Here is a 26,988-nt window from a genome sequence, read left to right as displayed (position 1 = left end):
AACCGCTCCACGACAAGATGGAAGAGGCCGCTCCGTGACACGAAGGCATATCGGTGTGTGCAGCTAGAGCCCAATTAGCGGCGACAGCGTTGCGGCGCTCTTGCAGCTAAAGGAGCAGGGGAGATAAGGAGCCAGCTGGGCTTGTCCCTCCTGGGATTCGACCCGCTTTGCTGGGAAAGTACAGCGTTTGGAAGCCCGCTTCAAGGTCCCTCTGGCCGCAGGGGATGAACAGAGAAGGGTTCAGTGTTCTTTGAAAAAAAAAAAAAGTGAGCCTGTCCGTGGGCTTGCTTGCAAACTTAGCCAAAGCTAGAAAAGAAGCACGACGCCTACGCCCTTAGCCGCGGTTCTCCGTGCAAGCCAGCTGGAATGGCAACATTCTTGGTACCCCATCAGCGGCCCCAGACCACAAACGGAGGGGTTCCCTGTAACACCGCGCAAAAGTATTCTCGCTCTGCTTTTCATGCCCCGCCGTCCCGAAACCACGCCATGCACCGCGCACCGCGGTGCCTTGCGCTGCCCAGGCCTCCGTGGCCCAGGCGGGCACAGCGGGCACTAGTGTTACTGTATATGCTCCCTGAGGGAGCATATACAGGAACACTAGCGGGCACCGCGCATTAGCGCCGTCTGCCGCGCGCCATGGAAGCCGACCTCCCTCCCTCTCCTCCACTGTAACGTTTTCTGGTTGCATGAGTTGCGTCTGCTCCGTGGCCTTCGCGTAGTGCAGCTTCAGCGTCCAGATCACATGTAGAGAGGGGTAAAGAGAAAGAGGCGACGAGTGCCGAAGAGGCGTCAATGCTATCGCATTACTCCAATGCGGGTTGCGGCAGTGATCTCGAATTTTTTCTTCCACTCTCTGTTTCAGTAGCCGTATGGTTGTTGCAACTTCACAAGTTTTTATGAGATCATGTGAGGTACACAAAAAGTTAATTGCTGCTTTGTTGTAATTTTCTCCAGCTCTTGTGCTTTGGAACTCCACAAGTTTTTATGAGATCATGTGAAATCCACAAAAACTTAATTGCTGCTTTGTTGTAATTTGCTCCACCTCTTATGCTAGCCTACTTCAGAAGCTGGAATTGCGGTGAGTGAGCAGACAGGGGCTGCAATTTTTCCATGCCTTGCATAATCTTATTTATGACATCACAACAACTTCTTGACTGCTGAAACCGAAATCACAGAGAAGAAATTATAAAAAACGTTTACCGAGTGAAGGCACATTTTATGTCGTGATCAGAGAGAGAGAGTGTGTTTACTGAAGGGAAAGGCAGAGAGGTTCGCCGGAAAAATGAATATCTGGTGTGCTACTTTGCACTGGGGAACGGGAAGAGGAGAAAAAAAGAGGCTCATGATGGGAGGAGGCAGATGAAAAAAAAAAGGCACACTTTCTAACATCACAAACGCTAGTCAAGTCTCGTGTTGCTTGAAAAGCGTGAGAGCGCTCGCGTTTCCTGTAGTTTTTGAACTATCTGGCCAAGCGCCGAGGATCAAATCCTCCGAGAGGGGCTGGTGTCAAGAGACTTGAAAGCAGATGCTAGCATGAGTCTTTCTCGTGCATATGCTGGTCACGCCACTGTTCTTTTTTGTAATTGCCGAGTTTAACGTCTCGAACCGACACATGGGGTATGAGGAACACCGTAGTGGAGGGCTGCAGAATAATTTACCCAAATGGGGATCTTTAACATGCGCCACTTGTCGCTGCAGCACACGGGTATTTTTGTATTACGCCTCCATCGAAATATGGCCGCCGCGGCAAGAATCGAACTGGCGACCTTGGTATCAGTAGACGACCGCCAAAGGCACTGCGGCGTCTCCGATATGGGGTTCATAGTGTAAACAGACCTTAACATAACGTAAGAGGAACAAAATTGGAGCCTTCCTCAATAGCCATGGATATCTGCACACCTAGTGTACAAAATTAAGCGAAAATGGTTGCATTTGCGCCTTCCCCGTGCTGTGCATCAAAACAGGTGTTTAAAATAACTTCCTGTGAATTAAACATCAGGCCCCAGCAGCAAAACAGACAATTCCTTACCAGCATTTGTAACGGTGGCAAGCTGAGTGCGATTTGGTACGGGCCTCCCTACGCTCGAAATTGTTCATTAACTGGATTAAATAATAATAATAATAATTGGTTTTGAGGGGAAAGGAAATGGCGCAGTATCTGTCTCATATATCGTTGGACACCTGAACCGCGCCGTAAGGGAAGGGTAAAGGAGGGAGTGAAAGAAGAAAGGAAGAGAGAGGTGCCGTAGTGGAGGGCTCCGGAATAATTTCGACCACCTGGGGATCTTTTACGTGCACTGACATCGCACAGCACACGGGCGCCTTAGCGGCTGAGGATTTTTTTGTGAGAACATGACTCTGACCCCGATCTCGCAAAATTCAGTACATACAATTTTAACAGCTTTTCAGAGTATGTTGCACAGCTTGCGCATTGCTTCCCACGTTAAGGCTTCCAAGATGCCCGCAGCATCGAGCAGGCGTTTTCATTACGCTCGTCCAACCAGGATCAGTTGTAACGATACTCACGCATTGTAAAAACGAAGTGAGTACACAAAAAGAGACGCGACTACAATGAGGCGAGCAATGGGTTTGTCGTAATGTCTTCCCTTCTGCCGTAGCATGGGCTTACGTTTTGCGCTGGTATATTTACAAATGCGTCATCTACTCCAAACCCGATCTGCGCTGAATAATAATAACAATAATTGTTTTTTTTGGGGTGAAGGAAATGGCGCAGTATCTGTCTCATATATCGTTGGACACCTGAACCGCGCCGTAAGGAAAGGAATAAAGGAGGGAGTGAAAGAAGAAATGAATAGGTGCCGTAGTGGAGGGCTCCGGAATAATTTCGACCACGTGGGGATCTTTAAAGGGACACTGAGGAGAACCCTATCAAAATTTTTTTGTTAGCAGTATCTGATAGTTCGGCATTTCATGGCTTTGTTGACGCTTGTCTGGGAGCGAAAAATGCATTTATTTCAAAGAAATTTGGATTCGAATTTGAAAAATTTTTTCCCGCCGCTCCGATTCAAACTCGAGAACTCTTATGACGACACGGAGAACTCTTATGACGACACAGAACGGAGTGACGTGAAACGTGACGTAAACGGAGACTCCGTGATTTCTGGTCGCTAGCGGTGCGGTCTAGCAGCTGCCGAAATGAAAGCTACCGCCGCCGCACGTTGAAGGCATCTATCGGGGGTCGCCACCGTCGCTTCGTTTACGTTTGCACCGGCGTCTTGCCAGCGTTACGATGGATCCCGTTCCCGAACCCGAAGACGTAGTTCTCGCAAAAACTCTGGCCTGCATTTCAGAGACTCCAGCCCCACAGAGCGTGCGATGCTTTTGAGGGAGCACGGTTAGGTTAGGCGCCGGCGGGTGGTTTCCCCCTTCCTCAGAGAGCAGCCGTTACAAACTAAATATCATAACCTCAGTGCGGGGAGTCGCGAGGGGTGCGTTGCGCCCATCGGAGGCTGGCCGGGGCTTTGGGGCCAACGGATTGTGATTCCTTGAACGGAGCGGTTGCACGGCGCAGCAGGCAGCGTCGAGGTCTCCCACGGTTGCAGGGGCCAAGTTATTTATTTATTTTTTGCCACAAAAAACAAATGGGTGCTCGAGGGCGGTCGCGCACCGGCGCACGACGCTTCAACGGCTTCCGCTAGATGTAACGGGTCCACTGGATCTGGCTCTCTCGCCAACTTGCATGTACCTTCAGATATGTACTGTGAATAGATTAAAATAGCCGAGCTCGAAAAGAACAGCTCCGCCCAACTGCCGCAGCTATTGAATATAACGCGCATGTCGCCGCGGAGCCAAATCAGTCTGGCCGGGCCGGCGGCGGCTGGCGCACTCGGCGCGAAATAGATACATGATCCAATCTCTCCGCCAATGCGGTCAGAGTGCGCCGAAGCCGCCGAACGCGTTGGCGCTGAAGCTTTGACCGACGTGACTTCGCCGTGCAGGGCGCGCGCGCGCGCGCCTCACCGCAGCATAAACGCGCCTTAACAGAGCCTGCGCTTAACCGCTAACCAACGTATTCAGCGGCGGCATCCATGGGAGCCTCTGAAACCCCCTGTCCACTCACTAAATAAAAGAAAAGAAATCCGGTGCCGAGGTTCGGAATCGAACCAGGGCCGTCGGCGTTTGAGGTGGAAACGCTACCGCTCCGCCACGATGGCTCAATTTATAGCCGTCAATAAAGGCGCATCTAGTGAATGCACTCTTCTGATGCAGAAATGTCCGCGCTTTCGCTAGGTATATCCTGGCCTAACAGAGCTAGGCCATCAGCAATTTTTCTGAACTGCCTTGTATCTTGTCTCCCGTCCCTAATAAACCATTTCCGTTAAGTAGTTTGAAGTTGACTGGCACAGCCGGGAATGTTTCGCCGGGCAAGCGTGCGAATACACAAGTGCTGCCTTGTACGATCACCGACCATCGTGCCATCATAGCTTTTCATCGACCGCGGTGATTATCTGACAAGCCTTAACAGGCTCCTTCAAAGGTTAACAGCACTTGAAGCGGCACTTGGAGTTCCTCTGCTGTTCGGCGCTTCTAAATCGAGGCGCGTCAAAAACAAAACCACGGGGCACGCAAAGCTCATAGACGCGAAGCGCCATAACAAATCGAAACTCTCCTGGCCGCCTGTGGCGCCGCCAAGCATCCGTTTTCTTTGCTTCCAACATTCAGGCTGACTCTTGCCTGCCTTCCTGGTGTGATAAAAGTGCACTATTGGTTTTAAAACAAAACTTACTTCAATATTGATCTGCGCAACCTACCTTTGTCAGCCTCAGAGATTCGCGCTCATGTAGAAAGGAAAATTCCTCCAAGGTGGCGTCTCTTATACTACGACGTCACCACGCTTGTACTTGCGAGTTTGGCCTGTGGCGGCGATACCTGTATTTTGGTTCTTGCTATTTTCTACCTTACAAGAGCTTTGTTTTCAGTAAGAGCGGCGTTTTTGTGATCAGGAGCTGGTATTCTATCGATACAAGCCAACTTCAATTTCTCCTCAGTGTCCCTTCGCACAGCACACGGGTGCCTTAGCGTTTTTCCTCCATAAAAACGCAGCAGCCGCGGTCGGGTTCGAACCCGGGAACTCCGGATCAGTAGTCGAGCGCCCTAACCACTGAGCCACCGCGGCGGGCATCTGCACTGAAGGAGTAGGTGATTTGTGGTCAACCGTCTTTGGTTGTCGTTGGTCTCGCAAGGTTAATGACTCACTCCCATAAAGAGGGATCAGCTCAGAATCCGGCGAAGGCCAAGAAGTGCGTAAAAAGTGTACCTTATATCTTTTAAAGGAAATTTGAGTTTTTAGAGATGAACACATCGCGGAACGTCGCAAACCTCGTCTTCCTCATCTTTGGGTGAATCATGTGCTTGCCGTTAAAAAATATAAACACTGATCGAACTGTTCGTTTATGCGGTTGAATGTAAGTAAATAAAAGTTATTTGACTCATTCATTCGTTGTGCTTACCCAAATGAAGCTTTAGAACTTGCATACGCTCGGAGTGCCTTGTGCTTGTCAGTGAATGGAACGAGGAAAACGCTACGGACAAGGATGATGAGCGCAGTGTAGGTCGTAATTTCTAATCTGTAGCATATGTCCTTGCCATGAGATGCCTTGCATTTCCTGTATACTGAGAAAGAATTTTATATATATATATATATATATATATATATATATATATATATATATATATATATATATATATATATATATATATATATATATATATATATATATATATAGCAAGCGGCTCTTTTAGGGGGAGGGGCAGAAATTCTGTAACATATACTATTATTTCTGGTATACAGTCTGCGAGTTATACATGCTAAAAAATTTATATTTTGCGCTTTGCGGACCATCTGTATATATGCACTGCACAGCATTTTTTCTTTTTCAGCATCGCCAAATATAATTTTATGTGCTGTTCGCACGCCTGATTCTGATAGTGTATGTAAAGAGTGCGGAAAGTCTAGAATTTTTTTTCTTGGCAGCCGTCTCCTGACTCATACATTCCAGAACCCAGTTATGTGTAGTCTTGATTATCCGTCACAATATTCAAATGTGTGCAAGCTATGTCACCACAACGCGGATCTCAACCATATATATTGGAAATGCCCTTTTGTCCCCTTGGAGGGAAAAAAAATTCTGTCGCTTGACCAATGGGAGGCTCTCCTATTCAGCACCGATCTGATGATTCAGACAAAGGTCGTACAACTGGCCGAAGACGCCGCCACAAGCCAGGGCATTCTGGCTGTCGTTTAGGCGAAGGGCCTAAAGCCTCTCAAACTGTTGGAAATAAAAGTTTTACAATCCATATGCAGCCAAAACTGTGCGTTGCGGACTATACACTGCGTGCGGACTGTATACCGAATATTACGGTAAGGCGGTAAAAATGCAACGAGTTCCAATCCAGTAGTGCACGAGTTGTCGCCGAATTTCGCGTTACACTGCCGCGACCTGGATTCTATTTGACCACGAAAATCCTCGCAGTCGCCGACGGCAACAGATGGCACAGATCCTTGACAGTAACCTCGACTCGCAGACAATCAGTCGTAATTATACCAGCGGTAGCCCCATCGAGAAGGCTTCCCAAATATTCCGCCATGGGGGTACCAGCTGAGAACCACTTACCATGACATTGGCTCTACACACCGGGAATCAAATCACGAACGCCACAGCTCGCGGTCATAAAACCAAGCGGTAGTCGACGAAGTGGGAACTTAACCTGTAATGCAAACGTACTACGGAGACATACTTGAGCCCCTCAGGGACATCAGGAAGCGCTTTCCTACCAGCCATGCAAAACTTTGAAGGATCATTTAGGCTCCGCCCTAAGGGTATAACGCGGTAGCGCAATCGGTTAATTACCATATATGCAAACGGTCGTTCTCTACTTTGCATCCAAAAATACCTGGGCATTCAATACCTGGGCAATCAAGAGCTTGCGATTTTTCACTCACAACACCGAAAACACGAACATCGGCACTGGATTTTCGGGTGTACGGGGCCTTTACCGCTATCGCGTTAAGAGCTGGTGATGCTGAGGCTAAACTGCTATAGAGACAAAGAGCTGTTTACCTCAGGCCTTCGCCGGAAATATCGCTCCCGCCTCCAACCATAGGCCTTTCAGATCACGAAAGCTCGCGTGGCTTCCAAAGCACCTACCCTCCGTTTCTGTGGACACCACGCTAAGGGATTGTGAATCAATAGCGCAGAATTCAGCACGGGCAATGTTCGTTGAGTATTAAGGGTTGAGGGCTCCTCACAGTGGCGAATCGCCAAAGCCTTTGGCGACGAAGCTTTCTGCGCTGCGTCCCGGGTTAGGGCTATGCAGCTCACAGAAGAATGAGATATGGGCCTTGTGGTTCGATGGCTACAGGTTCAGCAGCCCCGAGGAGCTCGACTATCGCTGAACAATGAATTAGTCAAGCAGCCTCAAATGCTACTTGATGTCCTGTCGGCGTCTTCTCAACGTGTTTGCCTTCCCTCAAGTAGAAGGCCCTCTCAAGGAAAGTGATTCGATCGTCCTTGTATTGACGAAGATCCCGTCACTGAAATTTTTGTTAAAAATCGTAAAAATGAGACAGAAGATGATGGCTAGATAATACGCCAAAAAAACTCAGTCAAGTAACGCTGAGAATAATAAGCAAAATGTATTCTCCGTAGCGATGTTCTAAAAACCGGCTCGTCTCATATCAGTTTCGACAGTACAGAGAATTTGCCACATCATCAGACAGGAAGTATCCTAGACCAATACTAGCTCATCAAAACTTTCCTTAAGATCACCTTGCGTTCGCTCTAAAAGTGGTTCGATGAGAAGATTTTAACAGATTTTAGAGTTTCGTCAAAATGCTGAAAACGCCGGTCACACGGCTATTTACAGATGTGCGCACATTGCAATACAGTAAGGGTTAGCTGCTTTGCATGACCATCCTTGTGACGCACTCTGGGCCTACGAGATACTGAAGTGCACAAGCACCTGGCTCAAAAAGAAGGATCCATGACAAACTCTTTATTGTAAAGCGAAAGAAAAAAAGCACTGCACACAAAAAACTGGGGCTCTGCCTGGGTCTCCTAGAATTCCCCTTCATCCTCAGCTGTTGCCTCCTGGTACTGTTGGTATTCTGACACCAGTTCGTTCAAGTTGGACTCTGCGTCGGTGAACTCCAACTCGTCCATGCCCTCTCCGGTGTACCAGTGCAGAAAGGCCTTGCGGCGGAACATAGCTGCAAAAAAAAATATATCAAGCAGGCGGGGTGACACTCCTAGAACTGTCCCCGAAAATACGCTGTTCCAGAAAATCGACAGCAATGGGTACCTACAATGAAAGCATGTGCTTTTAAGAAGCACTTTCAAATCAAACACGATGGTCACCTGTAAACTGCTCGGAGATCCGCTTGAAAAGCTCTTGAATGGCTGTGCTGTTCCCAATGAAAGTAGCAGACATCTTCAGACCTCGAGGCGGTATGTCACAGACAGCTGTCTTTACGTTGTTCGGGATCCATTCGACGAAGTAACTCGAGTCCTTGTTCTGGATGTTGAGCATCTGGTCATCGACTTCCCGCATGCTCATTCGGCCTCTGAAGACTGCAGCAACTGTCAGGTAACGACCGTGGCGGGGGTCGCAAGCAGCCATCATGTTTTTGGCATCGAACATCTGTTGCGTCTGCTCCGGCACAGTCAGAGCGCGGTACTGCTGGCAGTCGCGGGACGTGAGTGGAGCAAAGCCAGTCATGAAGAAGTGGAGGCGAGGGAAGGGCACCATGTTAACGGCCAGCTTGCGAAGATCAGCATTCAGCTGCCCAGGAAATCTGTGAGGAATGAGACGGTGCTTGATTAGAAGCCCGCTTAATTCACAAGTGGAGAGAGAATTTACAGAGGTATGTCGGGCGCTCTTGTTTGGGAGCAGTCAGAACAAGATTGTGGTAAGATTATGGAGCAGCTACAACGGTAAGTGGAGGCATCTTGTAGAATGTCGCGATTGTTGCCGCTGTTCATTCAAAGCTTTTGAATATCGGGTCATCAAATTTGAAATTCAGTTCTCTTCACGCCAGTGCAGACAACGAAGCCCAATGAAAGAACGAACTCATGGAAATTTCAGAAGTGACATAGTTTGCACTTTGCCAGTCTGTTCTAGAGAACATTAAAACTGCATGCCTGTTATTTGCCTCAGCCAAATTACAACGGCGGAGAAACAAACCAGCTCCAGTAAGATAACATGATTTCTTCTTTTGCTGGTTTCGATTCATTGGCAAAATCACAAAAAATAAAAATTGATTATTCACGTGGTCACTGCTTCCTATCCAGCTTAAAAGGTTATACAAATTACTACATTAGGAGAACATCGATGGGTATTAACTTCACCGGTCTGCCGGTTGTCGTGGCACTTTAAAATTATGTGATCGTTCTCCAGGCCCTAAAACACCATCCCCCAACAATGGCAACCGATATTTATTCCAGAATGACTGCTCAGCAGGCTGATGTGGTACTCTGCTCCCAACTTCCTCAGAAAGTTTATCGAAGAAAAACTTCCATACCAAAACGTGGGAATTTGTATTCCCTTTTCCCGAAGAGAAAACGGTGATAACTGATTTCACTGTACGTGAGGCTTTATCTGGAGGTCCTGTACGCTAGGATTAAGGAGCTGAACGAGATAAATGTGCGCTTTATAAAGGAGAAACAGTTCAAAAAGCATTCTCCACTGACACACACCTAAAATATTTTCAAGAGATTTGAGATGTTTGCTTTTTGAACAGAGTAGTTTTTCATCATTTACAGCGCGAGGCCTTAATTTACATTTTCGCCTCATGAGTTTTCTGAGGTACAGTGGTTAAACACGGCCATTTTATTCCCAATGTGTGCAATCGCATGCCGTAGATTAGGCGCCGCTCCATTATTCCCGACGACAGCCGCCTTCTCGTTATTGCTGCCGCTGCCGAATTCACTTTCCTTGAAGTGCTTTTCAAAGCTTCCTTGAGCAGCTGCTTGGCTGGCTATAGCAGGTGCGGTGTTTGTTAGTTTTTATGCGGACGGTGAGGGTGCTTTTATTTGCTTTCTTGCTCGTCATTGTATTTTCTGAAAATATTGCCACCACATGCACTTCATACATGGAGATTAGCTGTAATTTATTACTCTAAATATTTTGTAAGAGACCTTGGCGACCGCAGTCTTTGCAGTGCTTGTTCCATAATGAACCGATCACTGCCGTCGGAACTAGCAATTCGGCGGATGGTGTCGACCTCTTTGGGCTCTTTATGAACATGCATGAGGCGCTTAAGTGACCCCTTGAACGAAGCTGTGAAATACTTACCTCAGGCATGTGGTCACACCCGACATCGTTGCAGAAACCAAGTGGTTAAGGTCTCCGTAGGTGGGAGTCGTGAGCTTCAGCGTCCGGAAGCAGATGTCGTAGAGTGCTTCGTTGTCGATGCAGTAGGTCTCGTCGGTGTTCTCCACAAGCTGATGCACTGACAAAGTAGCATTGTAGGGCTCGACGACAGTGTCCGAAACCTAGAAGTAGCCGCAGGAAGAGAATGAGAACTTTGTGCATAACGGCTAATCAAAATTCAAGGAAGACGCCTTATAAAGCAAGGCCGAAATGTCATGTTTGATTTGTTTCAAAGATGCAGAAATTGGGTCCTGAAGATAATGTCACACACCTTTGGAGAGGGCACTACACTGTAGGTGTTCATGATGCGATCGGGGTACTCTTCACGGATCTTCGAGATGAGCAGTGTGCCCATGCCAGATCCAGTACCACCGCCCAGGGAGTGGGTCAGCTGGAATCCCTGCAGACAGTCGCAGGATTCCGCTTCCTTGCGCACAACGTCGAGCACCGAGTCCACATGTTCAGCACCCTCGGTGTAGTGGCCCTTGGCCCAGTTGTTGCCAGCACCACTCTGACCTGAAGGGGCAGGTTGTGAAAGGCGTATGCTTGCAGAAACTGTATCCTGAAGAAAATCAGTACTGGAATATGCAATAAAGGAAAGACACTATCCAAACACACTTCACACAGCAGCCAGAAAGGCAACAAAAATTGACTTAAGTGGCCAGATGGCCGTAGCCGATAGGGGGATAAACGCCGCATTTCATAGGTAAAGTTAAGTTTGGATATTAGGATGCTGTTACGTGTGAATTAATTTAATTAATTTTCAGGCATGTAAAGACTATAACAAGTGATGGCTATGTTTCACTGGGCCTTCAGAACTCAATCTCGGCAATAAGTCACTCTGGTAAAAGAGCTATGTGGCAGACAAGACGAGGACAGGAGGCTCTCTGCAGGACCCATCTTTTATCGCTGTCCTAATTTTTTTTTGCACTCTGCCAGATTTCTCCCCCTGAGGACTACATCCAGTCGTTAATTAATATGTCACATACCCGTTTTGCTGGAGTGATGTGGGGCGTTGTGTTCTGCGGTATACCAACTGCGGATAGAATCTTAATTTGGAAAAAGCACATATATTGCCACTCTCGTACTTACGCCCGTTTCGCTGCACATTAAAGTCGTGTTGAACCTTCAAGCTTACGCGTGAGTCTTGGGGCCCCTTCTAACGGAACTTATAAAAATGACTTCATATTCAACTCAAAGGCACTTGATTTCGTGGCTGCATGAAACTGACTGGCACTTGGACTGGATTGAACTCAACAAGGGTACGCAGTGCGTACAGAGATATGGGCACAAATTTTAGCCAGTTCTGCGCGTTAAAATTTAGTCTATATCGTGCGCTCTTGTGAGTGTGCTGATTTAGTGTGCTTTAAGATGAAATGGTGCAAAATTAAATATGTTGCTTCAGGAAATGACGAGCAATCCCTTACCGAACACGAAGTTGTCCGGCCGGAAGAGTTGTCCGAAGCGTCCCGAGCGGACGGCGTCCATGGTTCCCGGCTCCAGGTCAACCAGGATGGCCCGAGGCACGTATTTACCTCCTCAAACAAAAAATAAATATCACTTAGGTGCAACAAAAGTACGTTCCTGTGGTTACAAACGCTGCATGTATGCTGTGCACATCAATACCGTGGTGAGCCTCTCTGGCGCACGGTTGTTCTGCGAAGCCTTACCATGCGTGCATCACAAAGAAATAAGCAAAAGAAGCAAAGAAAAGAGATCCTGCTAACAATAAAGATGTGACAGCTGATAAAAGCAGCACTATAATAGCCCTAGACCCCCTCCGCCCGTCCAATCCTTAAACAGCAGCTTCAACAATACTTATTAAATTTGGTTGGAGTAGCAAACCACTTACAATGTGACTAGGACAATTAAAATGCATTAAAATATAGTTACTGATATTAATGTTGCTTTAAGCCATTCTGTTCTCTATTACTAAACGTTTATTGCGGTACATGGTATTATAATTGGGAAGGCGCTACTGGGTTATCAGAGGGGCAGTAATGCAGGCATACGGACTACTTTGGTCCACTTGGGGCTGTTTCACGTGCGATGACATCACCGAGCACATGTCTTAACATTTAGCCTACATCGAAATGCGGCCGCTGCCGCAAGATTCAATCCCACGATGACGCTAAAGCCGAACGCCATAGCCACTGAAGCACAACACCGTTACTGTTGCCAAACATGGCGTTAAAACTTTTATCCCACCCACGACAACACGGGGAAACTTTGTCGAGGTGAGACTAACGGTATGTCATCGTCAAACCTGACCATGTTATGATTCATGACTCCGTCAGCGGCATTGTGAACAATCCTGATTTGTGAAAAAAAAAATCGTGTTTGATGAAAAACGTTCTAAGTGAACCTAGGTGTGTTGAAAAAAATGTGGCCGGAACACCTGCACTGGCATAACATGCCGCAAGCGTAAGAGGCCATGACGCGTTCAGTGCGACTAATCAAAATCATCGACGATCGGTTTTACGGTGTAAAACTCGCCAGGGCGTGCCGCTCAAGATGATCCGCTGAGAGGCCAGGGGTCAGTTTAACAGCGTTAAAGAGCAAAGCGCGCTCTACGGTACGAGAAAGTTCCAAAGTGAAATTATCAACAGAAATACAGGAAGACGTGTACCGGGGGCCTCGTTGTAGTCGACATTGATGCGCTCCAACTGGAGGTCCGAATCTCCATAGTACGCTCCGCTTGGATCGATGCCGTGCTCATCGGAAATGACCTCCCAAAACTGCAAACGTGTAAAGACATCGGTACTCATCATGGTGTCACAGTGAGCAGCGACCACTATCAAATCACATTTAGAGGCATGAATTCGCTTCTAACACGAAATAACTCCAAAGACCTTAAACATCATAGCTGAAACCGGTTCAGGTGGCATTCTGGGGCTCATAATCATCAGCGTTCCTGATGGCGAAAAACTGGCAGAGCCTAAAGCACTTCAGTCCATTGAATAGCGTCATGTGTGAAACCTACGATACGGGAAAAAAATCCCATTAAAGAATCCCCGGCCTCCGCGTGATCCCTTTTGAGGCAGTCAGTGGGCCTAAGAATGCTACATGCCTCCTCTCCGCCAAGAACGACGGTAAAGGCTCAGGTAGGTGACATAAACCAACAAGAAACTCAAATAGCGAGCGGCAAGTAAAATGTCAACACGAAAACAAAGGTCAAGAACCAGAGATTCCACTTGCGCCGGGGCGCAACGTTTTACGCACAGAAGGCACGACTAAGTACAAAAGCAGTGCGGCTACTACCAGCCATGACTTTTTTACAAGTTAAGTACTTAAACCCGTAGCCTGAAACTACATCCTAGAGCACGGTGTTAAGGCCGCAACGCAATCGCTAGCGTAAAACGCTTCGGAACAGGCACTGAGGTCGTAAGAAAGTCGCGACGGCTCCAGCCACGAAATATCCCGAGGCGAAAGAGGTGGCTTACCTTCGCTCCAATCTGGTTTCCGCATTGTCCTGTCTGGATGTGGAGTATCTCGCGCATTTTGGATGCCTCTCCGCGACTCAGCTGCCAAGGTGCCGACTGCAAGCCTGGGTCAGGGGTGCACGTATCTGTAGCCTTGCGCCGCAACGTCGCTAACTTCTTCCTCAACTGTTTTCCTATGTTTACACGTGGCAACTTGATAGCACCTAAGAAAGCGCTACAGGCTCTTTCTCCCAAGGTAAATGTGCCTTTGAGTCCGTATGTAAGACTTTCAGTACACGTAATAGATGCCGTGTAGAGCATATGCGCAGTACAATACGAACTTTTTCTCGTTGCGGATATCATCCGGCCATACGGGGTGCTCACACCTGGCTGCAGGGGCGAACGCGCTGGCACGCGTCATGGCCAGCTTTTACTTTCTTTTCTCAGTGCTCGAGAGGTAGAAAAGAAGAGAAAGAGGCTGGCCTGAAAAATAAATATCTGGCCTGCTACTCTGCACTGGGGAACGGGAAGAGGAGAAAAAAGAGGGTCACGACGGGACATGATGATAATGGCAGGAGGCAGATGGCAAAATACAAGGGAGAGAAGAAACTTTATTAGGATCGTATGGCGGGACTTCCCTTAAGCTCGGTGGGTGGTTTTGCTCATTTCATGATTCGACTGGCCTTGGCCGCCCGGCGAACTTGTTGGATGAGTTCCTGCTGGTCCTCCAGGATATACAGGGTAGCTGTTGTTGTTGTTGCCCTTACAAAAGATGGCCCGTACCCGCACTAGAGGATCGGCTAAAAATAGGTAGAAAAGAAGAGAAAGAGGCTGGCCTGAAAAATAAATATCTGGCCTGCTACTCTGCACTGGGGAACGGGAAGAGGAGAAAAAAGAGGGTCACGACGGGACATGATGATGATGGGAGGAGGCAGATGGAAAAATACAAGGGAGAGAAGAAACTTTATTAGGATCGTATGGCGGGACTTCCCTTAAGCTCGGTGGGTGGTTTGCTCATTTCAGGATTCGACTGGCGTTGGCCGCCCGGCGAACTTGTTGGATGAGTTCCTGCTGGCCCTCCAGGATATACAGGGTAGCTGTTGTTGTTGTTGCCCTTACAAAAGATGGCCCGTACCCGCACTAGAGGATCCGCTAAAAATAGGAAGGCAAAGATATCAGTTGTTGTTGTTGGCCTGAGAAAAATCGCGCATACTCACAAGAGGCATTGGCCATGACCCGGCGGTGACTACCACTTTTGTAGATTGCATGTGGCAGAAATGAGACGATATTTCAAATTTGAGCAACTCAGTTTCTCTCAGAGATAGTTGAGGGTGGTAAGAAAAGAAAAACAGCAATAGGAATGTAATAAAATGAGAAGACCGAAATAAATGGATAAAAGGTGTAAAACTACAGATCATGATGGCAGTCGTTTAAATAATAATAATTTGTTTTGGGGGAAAGGAAATGGCGCAGTATCTGTCTCATATTTCGTTGGACACCTTAACCGCGCCGCAAGGGAAGGGATAAAGGAGGGAGTGAAAGAATAAAGGGAGAGGCGCTGTAGTGGAGGGCTCCGGAATAATTTCAACCACCTGGGGATCTTTAACGTGCACTGAAATCGCACAGCACACGGGCGCCTTAGCGTTTTTCCTCCATAAAAACGCAGCCGCCGCGGTCGGGTTCGCACCCGGGAACTCCGGATCAGTAGTCGAGCGCCCTAACCACTGAGCCACCGCGGCGGACATCTGCACTGAAGGAGCAGGTGATTTGTGGTCAACCGTCTTTGGTTGTCGTTGGTCTCGCAAGGTTAATGACTCACTCCCATAAAGAGGGATCAGCTCAGAATCCGGCGAAGGCCAAGAAGTGCGTAAAAAGTGTGCCTTATATTATTTAAAGGAAATTTGAGTTTTTAGAGATGAACACATCGCGGAACGTCGAAAACCTCGTCTTCCTCATCTTTGGGTGAATCATGAGCTTGCCGTTAAAAAATATAAACACTGATCGAACTGTTCGTTTATGCGGTTGAATGTAAGGAAATAAATGTTATTTGACTCATTCATTCGTTGTGCTTACCCAAATGAAGCTTTTGAATTTGCATACGCTCGGAGTGCCTTGTGCTTGTCAGTGATTGGAACGAGGAAAACGCTACGGACGAGGATGATGAGCGGAGTGGAGGTCGTAATTTCTAATCTGTAGCATATTTCCTTGCCGTGAGATGCCTAGCATTTCCTGTATACTGAGAAAGAATTTGATTTTATATATATATAGGGGGAGGGACAGGGGGAGGGACAGAAATTCTGTAACATATACTATTGTTTCTGGTATACAGTCTGCGTGTTATACATGCTAAAAAATTTATATTTTGCGCTTTGCGGACCATCTGTATATATGCACTGCACAGCATTTTTTCTTTTTCAGCATCGCTGAATGTGGCACAAAGTTCGGGAAGCTTACTCTATTGCCACGTTTTGTGATACTTGAACTGCGCCAAATATAGTTTTATGTGCTGTTCGCATGCCTGATTCTGATAGTGTATGTAAAGAGTGCGGAAAGTCTAGATTTTTTTTTTCTTGGCAGCCGTCTCCAGACCATACATTCCAGAACCCAGTTATGTGTAGTCTTGATTATCCGTCACAATATTCAAATGGGTGCAAGCTATGTCACCACAACGCGGATCTCAACCATATATATTGGAAATGCCCTTATGTCCCCTTGGAGGGAAAAAAAATTCTGTCGCTTGACCAATGGGAGGCTCTCCTATTCAGCACCGATCTGATGATTCAGACAAAGGTCGTACAACTGGCCGAAGACGCCGCCACAAGCCAGGACATTCTGGCTGTCGTTTAGGCGAAGGGCCTAAAGCCTCTCAAACTGTTGGAAATAAAAGTTTTACAATCCATATGCAGCCAAAATTGTGCGTTGCGGACTATACACTGCGTGCGGACTGTATACCGAATATTACGGTAAGGCGGTAAAAATGCAACGAGTTCCTATCCAGTAGTGCACGAGTTGTCGCCGAATTTCGCGTTACACTGCCGCGACCTGGATTCTATTTGACCACGAAAATCCTCGCAGTCGCCGACGGCAACAGATGGCACAGATCCTTGACAGTAACCTCGACTCGCAGACAATCAGTCGTAATTATACCAGCGGTAGCCCCATCGAGAAGGCTTCCCAAATATTCCGCCATGGGGGTACCAGCTGAGAACCACTTACCATGACATTGGCTCTACACACCGGGAATCAAATCACGAACGCCACAGCTCGCGGTCATAAAACCAAGCGGTAGTCGACGAAGTGGGAACTTAACCTGTAATGCAAACGTACTACGGAGACATACTTGAGCCCCTCAGGGACATCAGGAAGCGCTTTCCTACCAGCCATGCAAAACTTTGAAGGATCATTTAAGCTCCGCCCTAAGGGTATAACGCGGTAGCGCAATCGGTTAATTACTATATATGCAAACGGTCGTTCTCTACTTTGCCTTCAAAAATACCTGGGCATTCAATACCTGGGCAATCAAGAGCTTGCGATTTTTCACTCACAACACCGAAAACACGAACATCGGCACTGGATTTTCGGGTGAACGGGGCCTTTACCGCTATCGCGTTAAGAGCTGGTGATGCTGACGCTAATCTGCTATAGAGACAAAGAGCTGTTTACCCCAGGCCCTCGCCGGAAATATCGCTCCCGCCTCCAACCATAGGCCTTTCAGATCACGAAAGCTCGCGTGGCTTCCAAAGCACCTACCCTCCGTTTCTGTGGACACCACGCTAAGGGATTGTGAATCAATAGCGCAGAATTCAGCACGGGCAATGTTCGTTGAGTATTAAGGGTTGAGGGCTCCTCACAGTGGCGAATCGCCAAAGCCTTTGGCGACGAACCTTTCTGCGCTGCGTCCCGGGTTAGGGCTATGCCGCTCACAGAAGAACGAGATATGGGCCTTGTGGTTCGATGGCTACAGGTTCAGCAGCCCCGAGGAGCTCGACTATCGCTGAACAATGAATTGGTCAAGCAGCCTCAAATGCTACTTGATGTCCTGTCGGCGTCTTCTCAACGTGTTTGCCTTCCCTCAAGTAGAAGGCCCTCTCAAGGAAAGTGATTCGATCGTCCTTGTATTGACGAAGATCCCGTCACTGAAATTTTTGTTAAAAATCGTAAAAATGAGAGAGAAGATGATGGCTAGATAATACGCCAAAAAAACTCAGTCAAGTAACGCTGAGAATAAGCAAAATGTATTCTCCGTAGCGATGTTCTAAAAACCGGCTCGTCTCATATCAGTTTCGACAGTACAGAGAATTTGCCACATCATCAGACAGGAAGTATCCGAGACCAATAATAGCTCATCAAAACTTTCCTTAAGATCACCTTGCGTTCGCTCTAAAAGTGGTTCGATGAGAAGATTTTAACAGATTTTAGAGTTTCGTCAAAATGCTGAAAACGCCGGTCACACGGCTATTTACAGATGTGCGCACATTGCAATACAGTAAGGGTTAGCTGCTTTGCATGACCATCCTTTTGACGCACTCCGGGCCTACGAGATACTGAAGTGCACACGCACCTGGCTCAAAAAGAAGGATCCATGACAAACTCTTTATTGTAAAGCGAAAGAAAAAAAGCACTGCACACAAAAAACTGGGGCTCTGCCTGGGTCTCCTAGAATTCCCCTTCATCCTCAGCTGTTGCCTCCTGGTACTGTTGGTATTCTGACACCAGTTCGTTCAAGTTGGACTCTGCCTCGGTGAACTCCAACTCGTCCATGCCCTCTCCGGTGTACCAGTGCAGAAAGGCCTTGCGGCGGAACATAGCTGCAAAAAAAATATATCAAGCAGGCGGGGTCACACTCCTAGAACTGTCCCCGAAAATGCGCTGTTCCAGAAAATCGACAGCAATGGGTACCTACAATGAAAGCATGTGCTTTTAAGAAGCACTTTCAAATCAAACACGATGGTCACCTGTAAAGTGCTCGGAGATCCGCTTGAAAAGCTCTTGAATGGCTGTGCTGTTCCCAATGAAAGTAGCAGACATCTTCAGACCTCGAGGCGGTATGTCACAGACAGCTGTCTTTACGTTGTTCGGGATCCATTCGACGAAGTAACTCGAGTCCTTGTTCTGGATGTTGAGCATCTGGTCATCGACTTCCCGCATGCTCATTCGGCCTCTGAAGACTGCAGCAACTGTCAGGTAACGACCGTGGCGGGGGTCGCAAGCAGCCATCATGTTTTTGGCATCGAACATCTGTTGCGTCAGCTCCGGCACAGTCAGAGCGCGGTACTGCTGGCCGTCGCGGGACGTGAGTGGAGCAAAGCCAGTCATGAAGAAGTGGAGGCGAGGGAAAGGCACCATGTTAACGGCCAGCTTGCGAAGATCAGCATTCAGCTGCCCAGGAAATCTGTGAGGAATGAGACGGTGCTTGATTAGAAGCCCGCTTAATTCACAAGGGGAGAGAGAATTTACAGGTATGTCGGGCGCTCTTGTTTGGGAGCAGTCAGAACAAGATTGTGGTAAGATTATGGAGCAGCTACAACGGTAAGTGGAGGCATCTTGTAGAATGTCGCGATTGTTGCCGCTGTTCATTCAAAGCTTTTGAATATCGGGTCATCAAATTTGAAATTCAGTTCTCTTCACGCCAGTGCAGACAACGAAGCCCAATGAAAGAACGAACTCATGGAAATTTCAGAAGTGACATAGTTTACACTTTGCCAGTCTGTTCTAGAGAACATTAAAACTGCATGCCTGTTATTTGCCTCAGCCAAATTACAACGGCGGAGAAACAAACCAGCTCCAGTAAGATAACATGATTTCTTCTTTTGCTGGATTCGAGTCATTGGCAAAATCACAAAAAATAAAAATGGATTATTCACGTGGGTCACTGCTTCGTATCCAGCTTCAAAGGTTATACAAATTACTACATTAGGAGAACATCGATGGGTATTAACTTCACCGGTCTGCCGGTTGTCGTGGCACTTTAAAATTATGTGATCGTTCTCCAGGCCCCTAAAACACCATCCCCCAACAATGGCAACCGATATTTATTCCAGAATGACTGCTCAGCAGGCTGATGTGGTACTCTGCTCCCAACTTCCTCAGAAAGTTTATCGAAGAAAAACTTCCATACCAAAACGTGGGAATTTGTATTCCCTTTTCCCGAAGAGAAAACGGTGATAACTGATTTCACTGTACGTGAGGCTTTATCTGGAGGTCCTGTACGCTAGGATTAAGGAGCTGAACGAGATAAATGTGCGCTTTATAAAGGAGAAACAGTTCAAAAAGCATTCTCCACTGACACACACCTAAAATATTTTCAAGAGATTTGAGATGTTTGCTTTTTGAACAGAGTAGTTTTTCATCATTTACAGCGCGAGGCCTTAATTTACATTTTCGCCTCATGAGTTTTCTGAGGTACAGTGGTTAAACACGGCCATTTTATTCCCAATGTGTGCAATCGCATGCCGTAGATTAGGCGCCGCTCCATTATTCCCGACGACAGCCGCCTTCTCGTTATTGCTGCCGCTGCCGAATTCACTTTCCTTGAAGTGCTTTTCAAAGCTTCCTTGAGCAGCTGCTTGGCTGGCTATAGCAGGTGCGGTGTTTGTTAGTTTTTATGCGGACGGTGAGGGTGCTTTTATTTGCTTTCTTGCTCGTCATTGTATTTTCTGAAAATATTGCCACCACATGCACTTCATACATGGAGATTAGCTGTAATTTATTACTCTAAATATTTTGTAAGAGACCTTGGCGACCGCAGTCTTTGCAGTGCTTGTTCCATAATGAACCGATCACTGCCGTCGGAACTAGCAATTCGGCGGATGGTGTCGACCTCTTTGGGTTCTTTATGAACATGCATGAGGCGCTTAAGTGACCCCTTGAACGAAGCTGTGAAATACTTACCTCAGGCATGTGGTCACACCCGACATCGTTGCAGAAACCAAGTGGTTAAGGTCTCCGTAGGTGGGGAGTCGTGAGCTTCAGCGTCCGGAAGCAGATGTCGTAGAGTGCTTCGTTGTCGATGCAGTAGGTCTCGTCGGTGTTCTCCACAAGCTGATGCACTGACAAAGTAGCATTGTAGGGCTCGACGACAGTGTCCGAAACCTAGAAGTAGCCGCAGGAAGAGAATGAGAACTTTGTGCATAACGGCTAATCAAAATTCAAGGAAGACGCCTTATAAAGCAAGGCCGAAATGTCATGTTTGATTTGTTTCAAAGATGCAGAAATTGGGTCCTGAAGATAATGTCACACACCTTTGGAGAGGGCACTACACTGTAGGTGTTCATGATGCGATCGGGGTACTCTTCACGGATCTTCGAGATGAGCAGTGTGCCCATGCCAGATCCAGTACCACCGCCCAGGGAGTGGGTCAGCTGGAATCCCTGCAGACAGTCGCAGGATTCCGCTTCCTTGCGCACAACGTCGAGCACCGAGTCCACATGTTCAGCACCCTCGGTGTAGTGGCCCTTGGCCCAGTTGTTGCCAGCACCACTCTGACCTGAAGGGGCAGGTTGTGAAAGGCGTATGCTTGCAGAAACTGTATCCTGAAGAAAATCAGTACTGGAATATGCAATAAAGGAAAGCCACTATCCAAACACACTTCACACAGCAGCCAGAAAGGCAACAAAAATTGACTTAAGTGGCCAGATGGCCGTAGCCAATAGGGGGGATAAACACCGCATTTCATAGGTAAAGTTAAGTTTGGATAGTATTAGGATGCTGTTACGTGTGAATTAATTTAATTAATTTTCAGGCATGTAAAGACTATAACAAGTGATGGCTATGTTTCACTGGGCCTTCAGAACTCAATCTCGGCAATAAGTCACTCTGGTAAAAGAGCTATGTGGCAAACAAGACGAGGACAGAAGGAGGCTCTCTGCAGGACCCATCTTTTATCGCTGTCCTAATTTTTTTTTGCACTCTGCCAGATTTCTCCCGCTGAGGACTACATCCAGTCGTTAATTAATATGTCACATACTTGTTTTGCTGGAGTGATGTGGGGCGTTGTGTTCTGCGGTATACCAACTGCGGATAGAATCTTAATTTGGAAAAAGCACATATATTGCCACTCTCGTACTTACGCCCGTTTCGCTGCACATTAAAGTCGTGTTGAACCTTCAAGCTTACGCGTGAGTCTTGGGGCCACTTCTAACGGAACTTATAAAAATGACTTCATATTCAACTCAAAGGCACTTGATTTCGTGGCTGCATGAAACTGACTGGCACTTGGACTGGATTGAACTCAACAAGGGTACGCAGTGCGTACAGAGATATGGGCACAAATTTTAGCCAGTTCTGCGCATTAAAATTTAGTCTATATCGTGCGCTCTTGTGAGTGTGCTGATTTAGTGTGCTTTAAGATGAAATGGTGCAAAATTAAATATGTTGCTTCAGGAAATGACGAGCAATCCCTTACCGAACACGAAGTTGTCCGGGCGGAAGAGCTGTCCGAAGCGTCCCGAGCGGACGGCGTCCATGGTTCCCGGCTCCAGGTCAACCAGGATGGCCCGAGGCACGTATTTACCTCCTCAAACAAAAAATAAATATCACTTAGGTGCAACAAAAGTACGTTCCTGTGGTTACAAACGCTGCATGTATGCTGTGCACATCAATACCGTGGTGGAGCCTCTCTGGCGCACGGTTGTTCTGCGAAGCATTACCATGCGTGCATCACAAAGAAATAAGCAAAAGAAGCAAAGAAAAGAGATCCTGCTAACAATAAAGATGTGACAGCTGATAAAAGCAGCACTATAATAGCCCTAGACCCCCTCCGCCCGTCCAATCCTTAAACAGCAGCTTCAACAATACTTATTAAATTTGGTTGGAGTAGCAAACCACTTACAATGTGACTAGGACAATTTAAATGCATTAAAATATAGTTACTGCAATTAACGTTGCTTTAAGCCATTCTGTTCTCTATTACTAAACGTTTAATGCGGTACATGGTATTATAATTGGGAAGGCGCTACTGGGTTATCAGAGGGGCAGTAATGCAGGCGTACGGACTACTTTGGTCCACTTGGGGCTGTTTCACGTGCGATGACATCACCGAGCACATGTCTTAACATTTAGCCTACATCGAAATGCGGCCGCTGCCGCAAGATTCAATCCCACGATGACGCTAAAGCCGAACGCCATAGCCACTGAAGCACAACACCGTTACTGTTGCCAAACATGGCGTTAAAACTTTTATCCCACCCACGACAACACGGGGAAACTTTGTCGAGGTGAGACTAACGGTATGTCATCGTCAAACCTGACCATGTTATGATTCATGACTCCGTCAGCGGCATTGTGAACAATCCTGATTTGTGAAAAAAAAATCGTGTTTGATGAAAAGCGTTCTAAGTGAACCTAGGTGTGTTGAAAAAAATGTGGCCTGAACAACTGCACTGGCATAACATGCCGCAAGCAGAAGAGGCCATGACGCGTTCAGTGCGACTAATCAAAATCATCGACGATCGGTTTTACGGTGTGAAACTCGCCAGGGCGTGCCGCTCAAGATGCTCCGCTGAGAGGCCAGGGTTCAGTTTAACAGCGTTAAAGAGCAAAGCGCGCTCAACGGTACGAGAAAGTTCCAAAGTGAAATTATCAACAGAAATACAGGAAGACGTGTACCGGGGGCCTCGTTGTAGTAGACATTGATGCGCTCCAACTGGAGGTCCGAATCTCCATAGTACGCTCCGCTTGGATCGATGCCGTGCTCATCGGGAATGACCTCCCAAAACTGCAAACGTGTAAAGACATCGGTACTCATCATGGTGTCACAGTGAGCAGCGACCACTATCAAATCACATTTAGAGGCATGAATTCGCTTCTAACACGAAATAACTCCAAAGACCTTAAACATCATAGCTGAAACCGGTTCAGGTGGCATTCTGGGGCTCATAATCATCAGCGTTCCTGATGGCGAAAAACTGGCAGAGCCTAAAGCACTTCAGTCCATTGAATAGCGTCATGTGTGAAACCTACGATACGGGAAAAAAATCCCATTAAAGAATCCCCGGCCTCCGCGTGATCCCTTTTGAGGCAGTCAGTGGGCCTAAGAATGCTACATGCCTCCTCTCCGCCAAGAACGACGGTAAAGGCTCAGGTAGGTGACATAAACCAACAAGAAACTCAAATAGCGAGCGGCAAGTAAAATGTCAACACGAAAACAAAGGTCAAGAACCAGAGATTCCACTTGCGCCGGGGCGCAACGTTTTACGCACAGAAGGCACGACTAAGTACAAAAGCAGTGCGGCTACTACCAGCCATGACTTTTTTACAAGTTAAGTACTTAAACCCGTAGCCTGAAACTACATCCTAGAGCACGGTGTTAAGGCCGCAACGCAATCGCTAGCGTAAAACGCTTCGGAACAGGCACTGAGGTCGTAAGAAAGTCGCGACGGCTCCAGCCACGAAATATCCCGAGGCGAAAGAGGTGGCTTACCTTCGCTCCAATCTGGTTTCCGCATTGTCCTGTCTGGATGTGGAGTATCTCGCGCATTTTGGATGCCTCTCCGCGACTCAGCTGCCAAGGTGCCGACTGCAAGCCTGGGTCAGGGGTGCACGTATCTGTAGCCTTGCGCCGCAACGTCGCTAACTTCTTCCTCAGCTGTTTTCCTATGTTTACACGTGGCAACTTGATAGCACCTAAGAAAGCGCTACAGGCTCTTTCTCCCAAGGTAAATGTGCCTTTGAGCCCGTATGTAAGACTTTCAGTACACGTAATAGATGCCGTGTAGAGCATATGCGCAGTACAATACGAACTTTTTCTCGTTGCGGATATCATCCGGCCATACGGGGTGCTCACACCTGGCTGCAGGGGCGAACGCGCTGGCACGCGTCATGGCCAGCTTTTACTTTCTTTTCTCAGTGCTCGAGAGGTAGAAAAGAAGAGAAAGAGGCTGGCCTGAAAAATAAATATCTGGCCTGCTACTCTGCACTGGGGAACGGGGAGAGGAGAAAAAAGAGGGTCACGACGGGACATGATGATGATGGCAGGAGGCAGATGGAAAAATACAAGGGAGAGAAGAAACTTTATTAGGATCGTATGGCGGGACTTCCCTTAAGCTCGGTGGGTGGTTTTGCTCATTTCATGATTCGACTGGCCTTGGCCGCCCGGCGAACTTGTTGGATGAGTTCCTGCTGGTCCTCCAGGATATACAGGGTAGCTGTTGTTGTTGTTGCCCTTACAAAAGATGGCCCGTACCCGCACTAGAGGATCGGCTAAAAATAGGTAGAAAAGAAGAGAAAGAGGCTGGCCTGAAAAATAAATATCTGGCCTGCTACTCTGCACTGGGGAACGGGAAGAGGAGAAAAAAGAGGGTCACGACGGGACATGATGATGATGGGAGGAGGCAGATGGAAAAATACAAGGGAGAGAAGAAACTTTATTAGGATCGTATGGCGGGACTTCCCTTAAGCTCGGTGGGTGGTTTGCTCATTTCAGGATTCGACTGGCGTTGGCCGCCCGGCGAACTTGTTGGATGAGTTCCTGCTGGCCCTCCAGGATATACAGGGTAGCTGTTGTTGTTGTTGCCCTTACAAAAGATGGCCCGTACCCGCACTAGAGGATCCGCTAAATATAGGAAGGCAAAGATATCAGTTGTTGTTGTTGGCCTGAGAAAAATCGCGCATACTCACAAGAGGCATTGGCCATGACCCGGCGGTGACTACCACTTTTGTAGATTGCATGTGGCAGAAATGAGACGATATTTCAAATTTGAGCAACTCAGTTTCTCTCAGAGATGGTTGAGGGTGGTAAGAAAAGAAAAACAGCAATAGGAATGTAATAAAATGAGAAGACCGAAATAAATGGATAAAAGGTGTAAAACTACAGATCATGATGGCAGTCGTTTAAATAATAATAATTTGTTTTGGGGGAAAGGAAATGGCGCAGTATCTGTCTCATATTTCGTTGGACACCTTAACCGCGCCGCAAGGGAAGGGATAAAGGAGGGAGTGAAAGAATAAAGGGAGAGGCGCTGTAGTGGAGGGCTCCGGAATAATTTCAACCACCTGGGGATCTTTAACGTGCACTGAAATCGCACAGCACACGGGCGCCTTAGCGTTTTTCCTCCATAAAAACGCAGCCGCCGCGGTCGGGTTCGAACCCGGGAACTCCGGATCAGTAGTCGAGCGCCCTAACCACTGAGCCACCGCGGCGGGCATCTGCACTGAAGGAGCAGGTGATTTGTGGTCAACCGTCTTTGGTTGTCGTTGGTCTCGCAAGGTTAATGACTCACTCCCATAAAGAGGGATCAGCTCAGAATCCGGCGAAGGCCAAGAAGTGCGTAAAAAGTGTACCTTATATTATTTAAAGGAAATTTGAGTTTTTAGAGACGAACACATCGCGGAACGTCGAAAACCTCGTCTTCCTCATCTTTGTGTGAATCATGAGCTTGCCGTTAAAAAATATAAACACTGATCGAACTGTTCGTTTATGCGGTTGAATGTAAGTAAATAAATGTTATTTGACTCATTCATTCGTTGTGCTTACCCAAATGAAGCTTTTGAATTTGCATACGCTCGGAGTGCCTTGTGCTTGTCAGTGATTGGAACGAGGAAAACGCTACGGACGAGGATGATGAGCCGAGTGGAGGTCGTAATTTCTAATCTGTAGCATATTTCCTTGCCGTGAGATGCCTAGCATTTCCTGTATACTGAGAAAGAATTTGATTTTATATATATATAGGGGGAGGGACAGGGGGAGGGACAGAAATTCTGTAACATATACTATTGTTTCTCTGGTATACAGTCTGCGTGTTATACATGCTAAAAAATTTATATTTTGCGCTTTGCGGACCATCTGTATATATGCACTGCACAGCATTTTTTCTTTTTCAACATCGCTGAATGTGGCACAAAGTTCGGGAAGCTTACTCTATTGCCACGTTTTGTGATACTTGAACTGCGCCAAATATAGTTTTATGTGCTGTTCGCACGCCTGATTCTGATAGTGTATGTAAAGAGTGCGGAAAGTCTAGATTTTTTTTTCTTGGCAGCCGTCTCCAGACCATACATTCCAGAACCCAGTTATGTGTAGTCTTGATTATCCGTCACAATATTCAAATGGGTGCAAGCTATGTCACCACAACGCGGATCTCAACCATATATATTGGAAATGCCCTTTTGCCCCCCCCTGGAGGGAAAAACATTCTGTCGCTTTACCAATGGGAGGCTCTCCTATTCAGCACCGATC

At 47.3% G+C, this 26,988-nt stretch overlaps 1 protein-coding gene and 1 pseudogene across 1 annotated transcript; both read right to left on the bottom strand.

Annotated features, from left to right (window-relative positions):
- Positions 1-8,001: 8,001 nt before the first annotated feature.
- On the bottom strand, positions 8,002-13,993 carry LOC144136456 (tubulin beta-4 chain-like). The gene is made up of 7 exons (XM_077668796.1): positions 13,836-13,993; positions 13,022-13,130; positions 11,820-11,930; positions 10,664-10,908; positions 10,315-10,514; positions 8,379-8,815; positions 8,002-8,230 (listed from the first exon to the last, which is right to left on the bottom strand). Exons 1-7 carry the CDS (start codon positions 13,890-13,892, stop codon positions 8,079-8,081), a joined length of 1,311 nt encoding a protein of 436 aa, XP_077524922.1. The 5' UTR covers positions 13,893-13,993; the 3' UTR covers positions 8,002-8,078.
- A 4,400-nt stretch (positions 13,994-18,393) lies between these two features.
- LOC144136448 (tubulin beta-4 chain-like) lies at positions 18,394-24,363 on the bottom strand (annotated as a pseudogene).
- Positions 24,364-26,988: the final 2,625 nt, after the last annotated feature.

This window comes from Amblyomma americanum, chromosome 1, assembly GCF_052857255.1.
Source record: "Amblyomma americanum isolate KBUSLIRL-KWMA chromosome 1, ASM5285725v1, whole genome shotgun sequence".
Taxonomy (NCBI): domain Eukaryota; kingdom Metazoa; phylum Arthropoda; class Arachnida; order Ixodida; family Ixodidae; genus Amblyomma; species Amblyomma americanum.
This window is presented reverse-complemented; position numbering and strand designations above follow the sequence as displayed.